Source organism: Aquila chrysaetos, chromosome 2, assembly GCF_900496995.4.
Source record: "Aquila chrysaetos chrysaetos chromosome 2, bAquChr1.4, whole genome shotgun sequence".
Lineage (NCBI taxonomy): Eukaryota > Metazoa > Chordata > Aves > Accipitriformes > Accipitridae > Aquila > Aquila chrysaetos.
This window is the reverse complement of record NC_044005.1, coordinates 4965045-4981877: the sequence shown is the minus strand read 5'-3', so window position 1 is coordinate 4981877 and position 16833 is coordinate 4965045. Positions and strand designations below refer to the sequence as shown.

At 44.9% G+C, this 16833-nt stretch overlaps 1 protein-coding gene and 1 non-coding gene across 2 annotated transcripts; one reads left to right on the top strand and one right to left on the bottom strand.

The window, feature by feature from the left end:
* The first annotated feature begins 5014 nt into the window (after positions 1–5014).
* Positions 5015–15640, top strand: TBPL2 (TATA-box binding protein like 2). The gene is made up of 7 exons (XM_029999403.1): positions 5015–5065; positions 7931–8334; positions 9348–9435; positions 10115–10206; positions 11081–11248; positions 12848–12942; positions 15539–15640. The coding sequence occupies exons 1-7, from the start codon at positions 5015–5017 to the stop codon at positions 15616–15618; spliced, it is 978 nt and encodes a 325-aa protein (XP_029855263.1). The 3' UTR covers positions 15619–15640.
* On the bottom strand, positions 5090–5161 carry TRNAG-UCC. Its single transcript has one exon. It is a non-coding gene; the product is annotated as a tRNA-Gly (tRNA).
* Positions 15641–16833: the final 1193 nt, after the last annotated feature.

Sequence of the window (16833 nt, the reverse complement as noted above, 5' to 3'; positions counted from 1 at the left end):
GAAAGCTGTAGCCATTAATTGGTCAGCTGCAATTAAGGTGGCAGCCAATGTTTAAAGCCCCCCCATCTCTCCCTTTTCTGGCCATATTTTACATACAACACAGAATGAAAAATAAAAATAGACCAGTGCGTTCCCCCCCACACCGCAGTACAAGGCTTAAGAGAGCGGCTGGGCCAGGACAAGTGGATTTCTATGCAAACAACATACAGAATGCCTTCGTTTAATTGGTTTGTTTATTTGCACAGATAGGAAAATTAAATGAAGTTAGCTGTATAGTCTTAAAGTTACCATTCAGCCTTTCAGTTGAGACAGATGACTTTTACTTACAGTGCTTCCTCTGGCATTCAGTGGAGGATTTGGCAATCCTCTCTGGGTCTGGTTCTCAGCAATTCTCTGACACGGGGGCAGTTAGTGTCTTCATTGCACATAATAGTGCTGTAGAAGCCAGAAAAAAATGGCTCTTTTCTAGCCAGTTTACCCCTTTTCTATCTGACAGAAGTGACTTTCTTTCCTGGTCCAGAAGTCAATGCATGCTGAGCATTGACCTCACGCTGGTCTCTGCCAGCGAGCATGGAAGGCGCATGCATTAGCAGACAAATGCTAGGAGTCCACTGATGTTTGCAAAGAGTACCGAATCCCCCATTACTGTCCTCTTTAGGGAATAAGAGAGCCCCAGTTTAACTGGGACAAAGAAGAGGCAGCCTTACCACTGTGTGACCCGGGCTGCATCGTCCGATACAGGGAGGGACACATGGCACTAAGGGGTAAATGGGAAGTTACAGCCCTTCTTCCCATCACCCAGTAAACTTGGAAAATTAAACTAGATTCTGACCCAATTTCAAGTCATTGTAACCTCACTTCTGTAAGAGGGTTACTCCTGATTTACACAGGGGCAGGTTAGAACCAAATATCAAATCTAATGGACCTGATTCTGTTCGTATTTACACCACAATAATTTAATGATGATACACCTAATGATCCACAATTAAAAGTCAAATTACTCACTATTACTCAGTGAGTAGTCACGGTGGCTTCTTTCCTTCCCTGGCAATAAATCCGGTACCTACTGACACTGACAAGCATTGATCACATCTAGAATGGAGTATTATGGGATAAATAAGTATGAGAGCGCGATGGTCACACTTGTCAGACCGAAGGTACTCCAGCACCTACCTCCAAGTTGCCTTTTGGGCTGCAGCTGCTTCTCGAAAGCCTTGCCAGCTCCATGCAGGTCCTTCACTCCTGCAGAGCCCACCGACCTCGCTGCAGCTCATCTGCTCCTCTCTCTGACCCCGCTTTGGGGTCCTCCTCAGCACCTCACTCTATTTACATCCCTGGCAAGAAGGGAATTAAGGCACAGGGACCAAAACAGGGCTAAACCAAACGGAAGGAATCACCTTCACAATAAGACTTGGATTCTGCTATCGATAGAGAAGTGTAGAGTCCTGGCGTAATTGGAAGGTGCTGCAATCAGAGACATCTTGTGCATAATATATTGCTCTTTTCTTGGAACACGATCCTGCTCTCAGTTGCTCTTCTAGCTCCTCCAAAGGCAGGGCTTTAACGCTGCAGGCAGTGAGGGCACCGGGAGATGCAAGCTACACCTGAGACAAGCTACACTCTTCTGAGACAATTACAGCTATAAAAGTTTAGCATAAAGCTCAGGAGAGCAGAAAGCAGAACGTTGTCAGTCACGAGTTTTTAATTCCCAAACTGGCTCCTGAAAAAGATAAGATAAAGGCAGACCAGATTAACCAACTTCAAAGCAAGCAGCAAGGCATTTACGGCATGCTATAATACAAGGCAGCTGTTGAGAGCAGTAATGAATAAAACGGGTCGAGCTTCCTTACTGACTTGCTCCTTGTCCTTTCCAGGTTTTTGGAAGTTTCCTGTGATTAGTTCCATCCCATAACCAGATCACAGCATCCAGGTAACACAGGAATGTCTGCTACAGAAATGTTTAAGAGACCGATTCAGGAATGCTAGTAGAAGCTCTGTGGAATAGTCTTCTCCAATTAGTTATCCAAGGAAGAACAATATTGAATGACTGTTACAAAGAATGCACAAAGCACTCATTGTTGTACTAATCATCAACTTTCGAAGTAGAATTAACTAATTTGCTAATTAAGACTCATGACAATTCATCATTACAGTAACTATGCACTTTGGATGACTCATCAACCCATAACCGGCTCCTGCAGCTCGGGGATGTGCGTAATGGCTGCCTCCAGCGTGCAGGAGGGAGCGTAGCTCCTTCCCTGCTCTGAGCAGTCCTGCTCATGAGTCACCCTGGCCTGGCTCCGGGCGGCTGCTGCTTTCCAAAGGATATAAAAAATGGGGGGGAAAAAAAAAAAAAAGGCAGCTTGAGACAGAAATAATCTTTTTTAAGTTGGGAAGGGGAAAAAGGGGAAAAATAGTTGCTCTTTCTAATGTTATTTGACCTGGATGATCAGAAACGAAGCAGGTAAGCCTCAGGAGTTCCAAGTGACACGTTTTAAATTAACATCTGTCCAACTGATGACGTGGGTCACAGTCCCCTGCAGAAGAAGGAAGGAAGAACACGACCTCGCAGCAGAGAGAGGATGACGCTTCTGATGACTAAGAAGGGGAGACCCAAAGACTGGGAGACTCAGGGAGGGGGAAGCCCAGGACTCGGAGCCTCCTGCTCGCTGGATTGCCGGTCTCTGGACCTCCCGCTACCTGGGCCTCCACTCGCTGGGGCTCCCCATCATTGGGGATCCCCATCATCCACCATGAGTGGATGCCCAGCCTCGAGGAGGAGGTGGTGGGCACGGAGCCCTCCGGAGGCACAGCCGTGCCTCCCCTCCCTTGGGCAGCATCTAGAAGACCCTTCCCTGACATGAAAGCAACCCTGAGAACTTGAGTCGCCCACACGATGTGACTCTTGACACCTTCTCTCAGCTTTCTAAACATCTTCCTTTCTTCTCCGCCTCAAGACGGGTAAACAATCTTACACCCATTTAACAGAAGAGGCACCAAACTCCGCGATTTGCCCAAAATCACTTTGCTTCCCGCTGGTGCCCATGCCATTTGCAGGATGCCCCTATCCAAGGCAAGAAGCAGTGCCAATATTGAGAGACTTGTATTTTATGTTCATCTCTGTTGTAGCCTCTCTCACTTAAACACCATGGTTTGACCTCTCCATCTCACGTTCCCAAAATGCAGACAAATCAGTCCCCAGGAGCTACAGGATGAATATATCTCATCTCCAGGGGGTTCTGCATTGCAACAAAGGATTAATTAGTTGAGGAAACTCGTAGCACTACAGCTGCAATGCTACAGACAGGGCCACACCAGGGAAACACCACGGCCACCACAATACTCCAGCTTCCCAACTTAAGCACAGCAATAGTGTTCACACACCGGCGGAGGGCAAATCTCCTGACCCCGTGAGATGTCGCAGCGAGGACAAACCAAACTCAGCGCCATCCCTGCGTTGAATTCAGTGACTCCTGTGCGCAACGCAGGCCCACGCTGTCACGAAGGAGCCTGCGAGGGCTGGGCTCGCCCCCCATCACCGCCCTCGGTACCCCGTCCCGTTGTGCTGGCGAAAGCAGCCGAGGCCGTGGAGCTGTCTGCAACCACCCCAATCACCCACCAGCCCTAACCGGGATGTTTTAGTTTGAACCAGCCTGAACTGGTCCGAGCTAGCTCCACCAGCCTCCATAATTCAAGGCGCAAACTCTCAGAGAGTCCTCTCCTTGCTTTGCCGCTCGACTTGTCTCCTGGGTGCTCGAGGATGGGCTGTGTGATGTAAATCAACCTGCCTGAGGCTGGATTTTTCTGGGGCCGGGGGGATTTGGCACCTGTAAAGCGCCGGGGCAGGGTGAGTCCCAGAAATAGCACGAAACCAGCCCAGCAGGCTGTGCCGAGGAGGGAAGGATGCTCGTCAGCCACGTACACTCTGCCCCACGGATAAAGGATACTAATCTAAACCTTTGCGCCTCTGGGGCAGCGAGAAGAGCCTGGCAGCACCTTCCAAAAACCTGCTGCGTGCCTGGGCTTTGACGTCTTCTTCCAAAGGGTTTCTTCAGCTCAGCTAGCTGTTTGCAAACAAATCTCACAGCAGAAAGCAAAGTCCTGTCTAGCGGGTGCATTGATCACAGCAGTCAGCACATCCACCAGCCCAGACAGGGACAGGGACACGTCCCCAGCTGTGCCTTCACAAAAACCCATCCATCGGTCACCATGCAGTGACAGGACGGGAGAGAAGGAACAAGTCAGACAGCAACCGCTGGCATCAAGTCAAGCAGTGCCCAAGCCGAGCTGCCCCGGCAGCATCGATCAGCGAGGCACAACGCAAAGTCCCTCCTGGGAACACGCTGCCGCACGCTCCGACTCTCCACGCGTGAGTCTTTCAAAGAGGGAATGGCCTTAAATCATCACTCATGAGGGGCAGAAACAGAGACACCAGTGGGGAAAATGTCCGCAAGGGGAGGACAGCAGCAAATGTAAGGAGTTAGAGCAGTGTTAGCAATTTAAAGCAGCATTAGCAATGCTGACCCAGCTGAGAACAGGCCATTTCATTGCAATGCCTTAAGTTTGAGGTTTATAATTTTGGAGTGGGGCTGCTCTCAAAGGACCAGATGTGCCTTATTGCAGTCAATGAGGAAGGTGGGAGAAATTAAGGGCACGTTACACTTGCTCGCTAAAAAGCACCAGCTAGAAGTGAAGCATTATCTTTGCAAGGTCTAAGCCGCAGCCCCGACTCCCCATTTATCTTCAGCCCCGCAGAGGGGAGCAGGTTGTGCTCACGTAAAGCACATGAGACCACCCTGATTTCTCCAGCCCTTGCACAGGACGGAGCAAACCCTGCCAAGGGCAGGTGAAAAGCTCATGAGGCTGTTTGATGGGGGTAAAAATCATACCCGGCAGGGATCAGCTGCGCTGGGCTTTGCTCCCTAACGAGCCCCACCTGCCCCCGGTGCCGCCCCTCGGGGTTAAAACCGGGCCCGGGCGGGGTTTTGGGGGACCCAGGTGGGCGGCTATACTCATGGACGGCGTGTCGCCGCTGGAACAGTATCTGGAGCACTGCGGAGGGCAGGTAAGGAAAAAAAAGAAGAAAAGCTGCGTTGGCCGGGAATCGAACCCGGGTCAACTGCTTGGAAGGCAGCTATGCTCACCACTATACCACCAACGCCGCGGCGGAAGCATTTTCCCGCCCGCGCCTCAACTCCGTCGTCAGCCGCCTCCATCTTCAGCCCAGTTCTGTGTGGGGGAGTAGCGAGTTGTGGCGGTCCAGAGCTGCTAGGAGCACGGAGGAGCCCTGGAGGGGCTTTCTGAGGGGGAGGTCGCTCTCATCTGTTGTAAGAGGAATACTGCTGCGTTTAAAGTCTGGCTATAGAGTGCTGTTTGCGAGGACCAGCCTGCGGACTGGGGTGTGTTGGTACTGAGGGGCCAGGAGGCTTGGATCTCTTCGTGCTCGTTGGTAAATGCTTGCAAAAATTATTTTTTTTTTCTGTTTGGAGTAGCCTTCCTGGTTTCAGGTAGTTGCAGAGACAACAGAGTGAGGGAGTGGGAGAGGGCTGGACTCCACTGCTGAGCATCACCTTCACCCAGGGAACACAACTTCTTTACATGCATCCTGTTGTAAACTACTTTTCAGCTCAGAAAATGGGTTTAGCGCAGGCTGTTTAAATCCAGAGACTTCCTAGTGGCAGTCAGTCAAGCCCTCTGAATATGGCCCTATAAAGTATATAACGTGGTGAGGTATAACCACAGTTTTACAAATGTTACTGAGCTTTTCGTACTTCAGACTTGCTGGGATACTTGATAACAGCAGATATGTGACATATCACTGCAGAAAGAGGAAAAAATCCAAGTCTGTTGCTTAGAGCAGCTGGATTAGATTTATGTGTACCTGGGTTACAGGAATTCCTGCAGTGGAAGTGAAAAGGGCTGTTTCCCCTCAAGCTGCCCCGAACTTGGTGATCTCAGACAGGATCTATGTGTGAAATCTCCTTCCTGGAGCTGCTGGGAGATGTCCAAAGCTATGAAGTTGATGGGGGGCCTTCAGTGAAGTTAATTAACCTAGAGTCTATAGCAATAACCCTTGGCAGCCAGCCCAATATAAACATGGTCTTGTGCCCCCCTTCACAGCCTCTGAGCATCTGTCTAACAAGAAGGCAATCTTCCCCAGCGCTTAACCCTATAAGGGTGTTTTTCCCAGAGCAGTTGTATGGAAACCTACTGAGAAAGGAAGATTTGCTTTCTGTTTCTACCTACCCTATGCAGTTTACTTTCTGTTACTTTTTTTACTTGCTTTACAGCTATTTAATACTTCCAGCCTCAAATACCACTCATTTCTCCATCAGCTTCTTTATTTAAGCTACACCACAAACTGTGGGGTTTTTTTTGACTGTTACATTTATTGTGTTCTCTGATGTGTGAGTAGTCCTACAGGCTCGCAGTGATGAGGCTTTTTTTGTACCATCTTCTCTGCATTGTGGTTCATACAAAACTTCCTTAATTAGCTCCTGTACAGCTAAACCTTAATCTGCTGGAGGTCTTGTAGAGACTGTGCCTTCCTTCCCCTGTTGCTAACTTGAAAAATATCTATTTAAAACAGAGGTATTTTAGTTATTCCATAGCATATTGTTACTTGTAACTGTTAATACATTTGTATCTGACCTCTTAATTCTCAGATAGTGCTCTTGGATCCTGTTTTCCAAAGAGCCAAGGGGGTAAGGAGTGCCTAGTCTTAGTCAGCAGCACTCTGCCCCAACTGATCTCATGGGGCTCTGCAGTCAAAGTCAGTTTTAGAAACAGTTTTGAACCCAGGTGTTCATGATGCTTTCAGAGCTAGACCTGATCACACTGGTATTCAAGCTAGTAAGGGTTCTCTGGGTGGATTTCTCACTTAGTAAGAGATTTCCAGGTGTCTACAGGCAAATATACTGCAAAGTGGGAGCAGAGATCTCCCCATGTGCATGGTTGCATTGCTAAGTGAGCTGATTAGCACAGAGCATAGAGCAGCACTAGCTCAGGGCTGCAAAATCAGTGATCTGGAAACCCCGCTCCCACTGGAGCTCAGGCAGTTCCTGCCAGCTCGAGGGCCTCAGACTTGTGCACTGTTCCCTGTTCTGATTTGTGCTTGGACTTTTCAAGTGCTTTTGGCTCTCGAGCAGCTTTCTGCTAACTAGAAGCTTATGCCTTAATGGAGAAGGGAATAAATCCTTTCCTAAACTCTTGCCTCTTCAATATTATGATGCCTCTTAAATAGCTTTTAATAATAATAAATAGCTGATAAAGAAGGACGTTGCTATGCAAGAACTTGTTTGCAGATATGTTGCATGCTTGATCCAGGAAAGGATGCTGGCTTTGCTAACTGTCTCACTTAAATTAGTCTGGTGACCTCCAGCAGCTGAAGGAATAAACTGCTCGTGATTCTGTGAGCTGCTGCCCTCTGTTGCATAAATCCAACGTAGCACTGACACTGTCCCCTGGTAGCAGGGAGAGGAAATAGTAATATACTGAATGAATGGGAGTTAAAGCCAGCCAGAAAATGCCAGCTGTCATCCTTGAAAAACTCGTGAGCAATTATGTTGGTTATGTGCATAACTGAGGCATGGCAGCAGCTGTGAAGGGCAAAGTGCCAACGTTGTACCTCCAGTCACTGCTGAAGGTATATAGTATTTCTCAATTTGTGGTATTACAGTATTCTAGACTGCCTCTGAAATGTGGTGGGAAAATGCATATCTCTGCTACAGGAGTTATCTGGATTTTTATATGCTGATAGACAAGAAAACAACATGCTTTCAAATCTGAAGACTATTCTTTGCTGTAATATGTGTGTGGGAAAATGATTTGAACTTCTTCATTGAACAGAAGATTAATCTTAATTTAGTCTCCCAATTAAAGTAAATGTTTTAATGCATGATCCTTAATGACACTTTTTTCTTAATTCAAGGATGACCTCTCAAGTAGTCCTCAGCTGTTTACTCCCATGAGCCCTTATGGTGTAGACCTTCCAATTCAAACAACTGAAGATGTGTTGTTTGGTTCTCAATTTAATCAGCCCAAAGAGCTTCCTACAGACTTCTCTGTGGATCTCAGCTTTCTTCCAGATATTACCCAAGATAACAAGGAACAAAATCTATCTGAATATGGTCATGAAACACAAAAGGAGCTTGATGGGTCAATATCAAGAAATGAGGACAGCAGTGTCTTCATGGATGAAAGCAGCTTGTCCTATCCAGATGCAACTCAACCATCTCCTGAAGCATCTGGCATGTGTCCTCCAATGACACCAATGACTCCTATGACACCAGTAACACCTGCATCAGAAAGCTCTGGCATAGTTCCTCAGTTGCAGTAAGTTTATATATGTATTATATATGTAGCATATAGCCATAGTTTTGCTTAAACTGCAAGGTACTGCTCTGACTTCTCAGGGAATGCAGCAAGTGTGGTTTGGTCTTAAATAAGCCCACCCAAAAAACTAGGGAGGCAGTTATTCCTCTCTGAGGAGATATGGAGCAAATTAACTGATGATATTGGAAGGCAACTGGATACTGTGCTGATCAGTGCAACACAAAAATGGAAAAGGCACAGAGCAATACACAGCTTAGCAAAACAGGGGAGAGTGACTTGATAAATCTGCTGGGTGAGCAAGTATCTGAAATGCCTCTGGCTTGTTAAGGGGGAAAACTCTCTTCTGGGAGACAGGAGATGAAGTCTCTCAAAGAGAAGTGTTTGTTAGAAATTATTTATATATAGTATGTACTGCTAGTTACTTCAGTCTGCAGGATGAAAAGACAAAAATACTTGAAAAGGAGGATTTCTTCCAGCAAGGAGAACGTTAAGGATGACAGCAGACTCCAGGGGTTTAAAGATGTCAGTCTGCTTTTCTGAGAAGGTTTCTGAGCAAGGGAAAGGAGCATGAAAAGAAGTGTGAGAAATTCTGGCCTCATTAAAAGATCCTGTCCTGTCTAGGCTAGAGCAGCTATGGAGTAGTTTATACCTGTAGAGAATAACATACCCTTACCTACCTTAAGAGTGCTGTAGTAACTCTGTAAACACTCAGTAATGGTTCCATTCAAAGCTGTAAAAAGACTTCAGTGATGTAGTTATTGGAAGTCACACAAACTCAGTATTCAGGGACTAATAATTTTGTAACTTGTTATATCTCAAACTGTAATTTTGGTATTGAATTACTTAAGTTTTGCCAAAAGTAGCTTAATGCTAGAGTGGGAAAGAGGTAGGCAGGAAATTAGTTGATGGCAATTATTAATTGGAGTGTGACCTCACATTAAGCTGATAATGTTGGGGGTTGGCTCTGCAGTGGTTTGCTCTTGCAGTAAGAAAATTCCCCTCTCATTCCTCAGGAATATAGTGTCGACTGTAAACTTGGCTTGTAAACTAGATCTGAAGAACATAGCTCTGCGTGCCAGAAATGCAGAGTATAACCCAAAGGTAAATCTTAAGGACTCAAAGCTTTACCCTCACTTCCCTTTCTCGATGCTGATGGATTCTAATACACACCATGAGCTTTGTACTTTTTCTAATAGTGCTGTCTTGACCCACAGGGGAAAGTCATAAAAATCTGCAATTTGGGCCTATTAAATTAAAAGAAATACAGGGGACCACAAGGAGATTTTCTTTCTTTTTTTTTTAATAAAGCCTGAGCAATGAGATGTTACTAAGCTATTTAAGAAAGGAGATGAACTCTCCCACCTGTGCCTAGCTACCTCCAGCTGAAAGGGCTCAAGCAGCCCTCGCTGGGGGGGAGGAAGGATCTGCCCTGAAACTTGTGGCTGAAGGAAAGATAATTACTGGAGTCAAACTGGTATTACCTGATACTACTAGCAAGTGGCCTAGACTAGAATATCACTGGGAATAATGGGCTTTCTGTAAGTGACTCCAAACTGCTCAACAAAAAATGTAAGGGACAAGGCAGTGGTCCTGTGACTGTAGTCTTAAGCCCCCTGGTCCTAGGGGAGTGGAAAATAACTTCAGGCTGGTAAATAAATGCTTTTACAAAGCAAATGCAAGCTGTTGAGCTTTGAAAGTGACAGTTCTTGAAAGAATGAACAGAAATACAGACCAGCTAAATCCCTCAGCTGGACTGTGAGGTCTTCCTTTGTATTTGTAGAGGTTTGCTGCTGTCATCATGAGAATTAGGGAACCACGAACAACAGCCCTCATCTTCAGTTCAGGAAAAATCGTCTGCACAGGAGCAAAAAGGTATTTCTTTGGTTTTTCTTCCCTCTGAAGGTCTGGGTCTTGCAGCTACGCTTATATTCTGATGAAAAATGTCAGAATCTTGTTTAAATTATCTAGTAAAGGGCTGTCATAATTGCAAGAAAAAAATGAAGCACTGATGCTGAAAAATGCCTAGCTTTCTTTGTGATGCCAGTTTAGTAATTACTGAATTGCTTGCTTCTGTCCCTGAATATAGATTGAGCTGAGCAGACACTAGCAGAAAAGCTGCTAAAGTGCCCAGGAATTGTTAAGGGGTTATTTGCATTTCTCACCGACTTTAAAGTGAGTTAGGACATAACTTGTGTCTGTCAAGTCTCTCTTCAGTGTCTGTGTTCACCAGTCAACACATCTGCCTCTAGAGAAAATGGAATTGGAGAAAAGCAAAGCTTATTTCTGTACTCTGAAGCTCTTTTCCTCAAGTTCAGCAGCTGCCTTGGTTTTTATGTCCCTAAACTGTCAATGAGAATGCATTAACTTACAGCTTAGGACACCTTCTCCAACCCCTACCACCACCCCAACTAGCTAGATGATTGTACCGGTGTCTGTAGTCTACCTCTTGGATCAGCTCTGAGAAGCTGTTGTGAGGAACTGCGAAACCCCTGGAGAGGGGAACTCCTGGGTGATGCAATATGCTCAAATGTGTTCAAATAAACCACAGGAAAGTGAATGACGAAGTGCTTTATTCCTTTTAGCTCACTGATGTGGTTCTGGGGATAGAGGCTTGCTATTTTGAGCAGCAGCATATCTTTTTTTCTGGAGCACAGATTAGCATGGTGGTGGCTCTAAACTGACTTCCATCTTGAGAGCAGAAGAAAGCACTAATCAAAGCTGCTTTTCCTTTCTGCTCTTCCTTCAGTGAAGAGCAATCGCGGCTTGCAGCCAGGAAGTATGCACGTGTGGTGCAGAAACTTGGGTTCCCTGCCAAGTTCCTGGACTTCAAGATACAGAATATGGTTGGGAGCTGTGACGTGAGGTTCCCCATCCGGCTGGAAGGCTTGGTTCTCACTCACCCGCAGTTCAGCAGGTATGTGGAAGTCAGGGTTACAACCCCATGCAACTTGGAGCAGTGTCTTTGTAAGCTGTGAAGAGACTCAAATCATGAGGCTGTACAAGCCTAGCAGAAGAGCATAATAATTAACTGGATACTGAATATCAAGCATGTCTTTTTCTCACCAAAAGACATGCTCGCTGGTTCAGCCAGCATGAAGTGGCTGTAGATGCCATGTGTTACAATAAAGATGGTAAGGTTTATCTTCTGCAATAACTCCTGTTCAGAGTGGGGCACAGGCCAAAATGATCCTGTGCTTGACTGCCAGGATGACTTACAGCAGCTAGCAGTAAAGCTTCCAGTGCTTGAAACCATGATTGACACAATCCAACAGTGAAGGGCTCTTCTAAAACTGCCCTCCTGTGTGGTGTTTGCTGCTTTCTCCTTGCAGGGACACCGTAAACACCAGCTTTAGAAACCTTTGCAACTGTGAGCATACTACACAAGTGTTCAAGTCACAGGTCACTTCTGGGGTAAATTAGATGCACATTAGACCTGGTTAAGATGAAGAACTGCAAGAAGCTCCTGGGTTCTTTGCTCAGTTGGTTAATGAAGATGCTCTCTTCTGTAAAAGCGTTCTTTGACAGTGAATATTGACACAATCTTCAGTGCTGCTGCGTATCAGCAATGCGTACCAGAGATTGTCATTAATCTGAGCGGTGTTGGTGATCAGAATTTTACTAGTCTCCTGTTATTGCCAAGTGCGATACCAAACCTTAGTGGGTATTTTTCTTCACTGCAGACCATGTCAATAGGAAAATAGCCAGTCTTGATTAAACACTTCAGGTTTAATTGGAGCAGCTCTTAAGCTACTTGAACCTGATCTATGCCCTTGCTCCATTGTGAACCTTTCATAGTAAGCAGGCCTCTTAACTCCTGTCCAGCCAGATGCCTATCTGCAAGGATAAGGTTTCTAACCTTCAGGCGTGAAGCCAGACTGCAGCTGCAAAATACACAACTGAAAATACAGTGTTTCTGGGATATTGCTTCGGTTCTTTCTGTCTAGATATCTATTAGCCATCAATTTAAAGTAAACCTGTAGTCAAGTGATGAGCATGCTGTGCCCTCAAGATGGGCTTGTTCAGAACTAGTTATTGCCATCACTGAGGAAAAGATGATTTCAGCACTGACAAAATCAAAATTCAGTTGTCTTTTATTAGCACTGCATTTAATATTTTGCATTTAATTTGGGGACTAAATATATATATTAAAGATTCACTTGGCTGTCATCTTGTCTTTGTTCCACAAGATGCTTCCTGATGAGGGCTCTTTGCAGACTAAGGATTTGAGTACGGTTTGAAAATTACAATAATGGTTTCAGTGCTATGGAAAATGGCATTCAGAAGTGGCTCAGAAGTCTTTTAAAAGTAAGCATGAAGAACTCTACCAGCTCCAGCTAGGATTACCAAGTTTCTCTTGAAGATGTCTAAAACCTGACCTGCCTTTCTCTGGGTAGCTAGCTAAAATCTGTGGGTTTAATTACTCTATTGTTAATATAATTAAAGTGCACTTTATGCATACAACACTGAAACAGTATTTGCATTTTACTGATTTTACCTGCTTGCTTTGAAACAGCTATGAACCTGAACTATTTCCTGGCCTTATTTATAGGATGGTCAAACCGAGGATAGTGCTGCTTATCTTTGTGTCTGGAAAAGTTGTACTGACTGGTAAGTGGTCTCCCTCTGTATATCTGTAATCAACTGCTACCATATCTTCTGAGAAAGCGTTTAAATTGAACATTAGCTAAACTACTATCTTGCCACAGTAAAGCCACTCGGCAATCTTTTTAATGCCTACTACTGCTTATCTGTGTTTTCTGGAGATAATGATATCAGTATTGTTGCACTAGAATCTCATATTGCTTCATATAGTGTCTCAGATTTCCATGTTGTTAAACTTGAGTACCTTTATTTTATATAAAGCATAATGCCCTGTGTCAATATACAGAATCCTAACAGGATGCTGATGTGCTAGAAACTACACAGTCACTTAAATACAAATATCACAATAAGTAATTTAAATTTGCTTGGTCAGGAAGCAAACTCCTTAAAACACTTCACTGACAACATCAGGGATTATTACAGGAAAGGGTGGAGATGGAAGAACTTGTTCCAGACTGTTTGGCAAAACACTCATGAGGCAAAAGCCTTGCTGAGTAAGCGTGCTCAGCAGGTATCTGTACCACAGATCCCATGTCAAAAAAGTTGAATTACTGAGTGTATGTTCCTAACACATTCTTTTGTAAAGCTTGTGAAAATACTTTTATTCAGATGTACTGAAAGGTAAATGGCACTTGTTCCCAGCGGAGCTGAACGCTGTATGTATATTTGCAACACAGCTTTGAGGTATGTGAAAGAGAAGTGCCTGCCTTAGCCAGAGATTCTTGTAATCATGAATGAGCTCAGCCTAACTGAAGAACAAGGCATTCGGTACGAAGCTTAAATGCTTCCCCCTCCAATGTCCCCCCACCTTCTTGGGTCCAGTAAAATCATACTGGCCAGTTCCATTCCACTGATACTTGTGGGTTTGGGTACACTAATTGCAACACCCTTGAGTGTGCAGCCTGCCCAGAAGGACTAAGGTAAGTCCTCATCTGTGAACACTGGGCCTGACTGTAATGACAAAACTGCATTTGCTGAGCTGTGATGTTTTTTCCCTAATCAAGAAAGTAACTTGAAAGTAACTTTACTTTTGAAAGTAAAAGTTGTAGTAATGCAGATGAGTTAGTCATGTCCAAGTGTGTTCTGAGGGAAAGGTTTACACATTCATCCTGAGTGGCACTTAATGCAACTGCTAGTTCATTTAAACACAGTTTTCTTGTAGCTAGTGTATGTTGTACTAGCATGATAGAGTAGTGTCACTGGTGAGGAATGTTCCTGCCTACTGCAATACAGTTAGTGTACAAGGCTTGTTATTAAAGATTTGTTTGCAGTAATATGGAAAAGGCTAGCTTTGAAATCACAGGTGCTGTAAGAAAGCCTAAAAATAAAAAAGCTTCTCAGAGCTGGAGGAGGGGAGTTCTCAAACTGTGGCTCAAGTTCCAGTATTGGAATAAATGCCCTTCATTTCTTGTTTCTATCTTTCCCCTTACCTTATCCACAGGCAGAGCTGTTACTGTTAAGCAGGTAACACCATGGCTTTTCTCAGTTGCTTTTTTTTTCCCCCAAAGCCCATGTTTTGCACCTGTCAAGAGTAGCCAACTGCTGTTTTGGTCCCACAGATTAAGACTAGACTAGTTTTGTTTAAAGCAAGATAAAAATTGTTCTTTGTGAGGTTCCTCCAGAGGGACCTTGACAGGCTTGAGAGGTGGGACTGTGCGAACCTCGTGAAGTTCAACAAGCCCAAGTGCAAGGTCCTGCACATGGGTTGGGGCAATCCCAAGCACAAATACAGGCTGGGCAATGAGTGGATTGAGAGGAGCCCTGAGGAGAGGGACTTGGGGGTGTTAGTGGATGAAAAAACTGAATATGACTGAGCAACATACGCTCACAGCCCAGAAAGCCAACTGTATCCTGGGCTGCATGAAAAGCAGTGTGACCAGCAGGTCGAGGGAGGGGATTCTGCCCCTCTGCTCTGGTGAGACCCCCCCACGCAGTACTGTGTTCAGCTCTGGGGTCCCCAACATAAGAAGGACACGGACCTGTTGGAGCAAGTCCAGAGGAAGGCCATGAAGATGAGAGGGCTGGAGCACCTCTCCTATGAGGACAGGCTGGGAGAGTTGGGGTTGTTCAGCCTGGAGAAGAGAAGGCTCTGGGTAGACCTTATAGCACCCTTCCAGTACCTAAAGGGGGCTGACAGGAAAGATGGGGAGGGACTTTTTACAAGGGCATGTAGGGATAGGACAAAGGGTAATGGCTTTAAACTGAAAGAGGGTAGATTTAGATTAGATGTAAGGAAGAAGTTCTTCACTGTGAGGGTGGTGAGGCACTGGAACAGGTTGCCCAGAGAAGCTGTGGATGCCCCATCCCTGGAAGTGTTCAAGGCCAGGTTGGATGGGGCTTTGAGCAACCTGGTCTAGTGGAAGGTGTCCCTGCCCATGGCAGGGGGGGTGGAACTAGATGATCTTTAAGGTCCCTTCCAACCCAAACCATTCTATAATTCTAGGTGGCAGAAGTTTGATAAAAATTCTGCCTTAAACTAATAGTAAGTTGCTTTTAAACTCCTGTGTTTCTTCATGGTTTGTAATCTTAGGTTTGAGTTGCATTCAGTTATTCCCAACACTCTGTTAGTTCTTAACATGTTTTTTCTTTAATGTCTTTCTAGGAGCAAAAGAGCGTTCTGAAATCTATGAGGCATTTGAGAACATCTACCCCATTCTAAAAGCTTTCAAGAAAGCATCATAACATGGACCATAAAGTGACTAAGAATAATAAATGGGTTTGTATTACTATGCATGGATCAGAAGCAAGGGTATTCCTGGACCTAACTGAACAGTTGTGGCTTATTAAGCAAATGATACCATTCTGAATGCTGTAAGTGCTGATGCCTTTCTATAGTTTGCGAAATGGTTTTTTTGCTTTCAGATTAGCTGTCTGTAACCCACTTGAGTTCTGACAACTTCTGTCAAGCTGAAAAATTTGCCAAATGGATGTACTTTTAATAGAATGCATATTAAGGTGGCACTTACGTATTTTGTAAGAGAAACCATGTGTCTCTTCCCCTGTTGAACAGGTGAATCAACTCTGTACTTCAAACTAGCTTTATCAAAATCCTCAGCTTTAAGTGTACTGAAACCTAGCTCCTGTGATGTTGTATTTTCATGTTTAAACTCAAAATATATTTTTGTCTACAGTATAGCTTACAAAATCCAGCATGACTTGATTTCAGTGTTTTGAAGACGGTGATTGCAGAGGACATCTGTTGAATCCCTCTGATCCTAATGGTTGGACAAACACTTGTGTATAATGGTGTTGGTACTCCTTTTACAGAGAAGATATTCAAGGCCCCTGGCAGTGCTGGAACATATGTAGGAAGTCTGTGGGTGGAGGGGTAACTAAGCAAATTATCTAATTTGTTATGACACAAATTAGATTTTAATAAAATGGTACCCACTTGTATTACTGAAGTCCCCTCAGATGATGGGAGCTTGTTGCTTGGCCCAGACAAAAACCTGTTGGTTAGGAACTGCCTTTTAAAATGGACTTGAGGAAAATACAGTGGGGTTCTTGTACTTTGTCTCATCTCCAAGTGAACTCAAGGCTTTGTTTGCAAAAGTTGTCCTGCTCAGACTGGTGATGTGACTAGGAACAGTGCAAAGACTATCCCTTGACTGTTCTGGTACCTCCTATGATTCTCTGGAAGCAAGTTTGTTGTTGTTTGTTTGTTTTTTTTTTTTTTTCCTCCAGAACAGGGCTTTGGTGCTGCTGGGGTTTGTCTTATGTCCTCCCCTTGTTTCCTGCTGAAGATGGGACAGATCTGTCAGGAAACTCCCTGAGCCACTAGAGGTTGCTGTTAGATGACTTAAGTGCAACCCAGGCCAAAAGCTACCTCTGTCCTTGATGGAAATACACAATATGGGCAACGGCTTAATACAGAATAGGGTGTCATAGTCTTGCTGG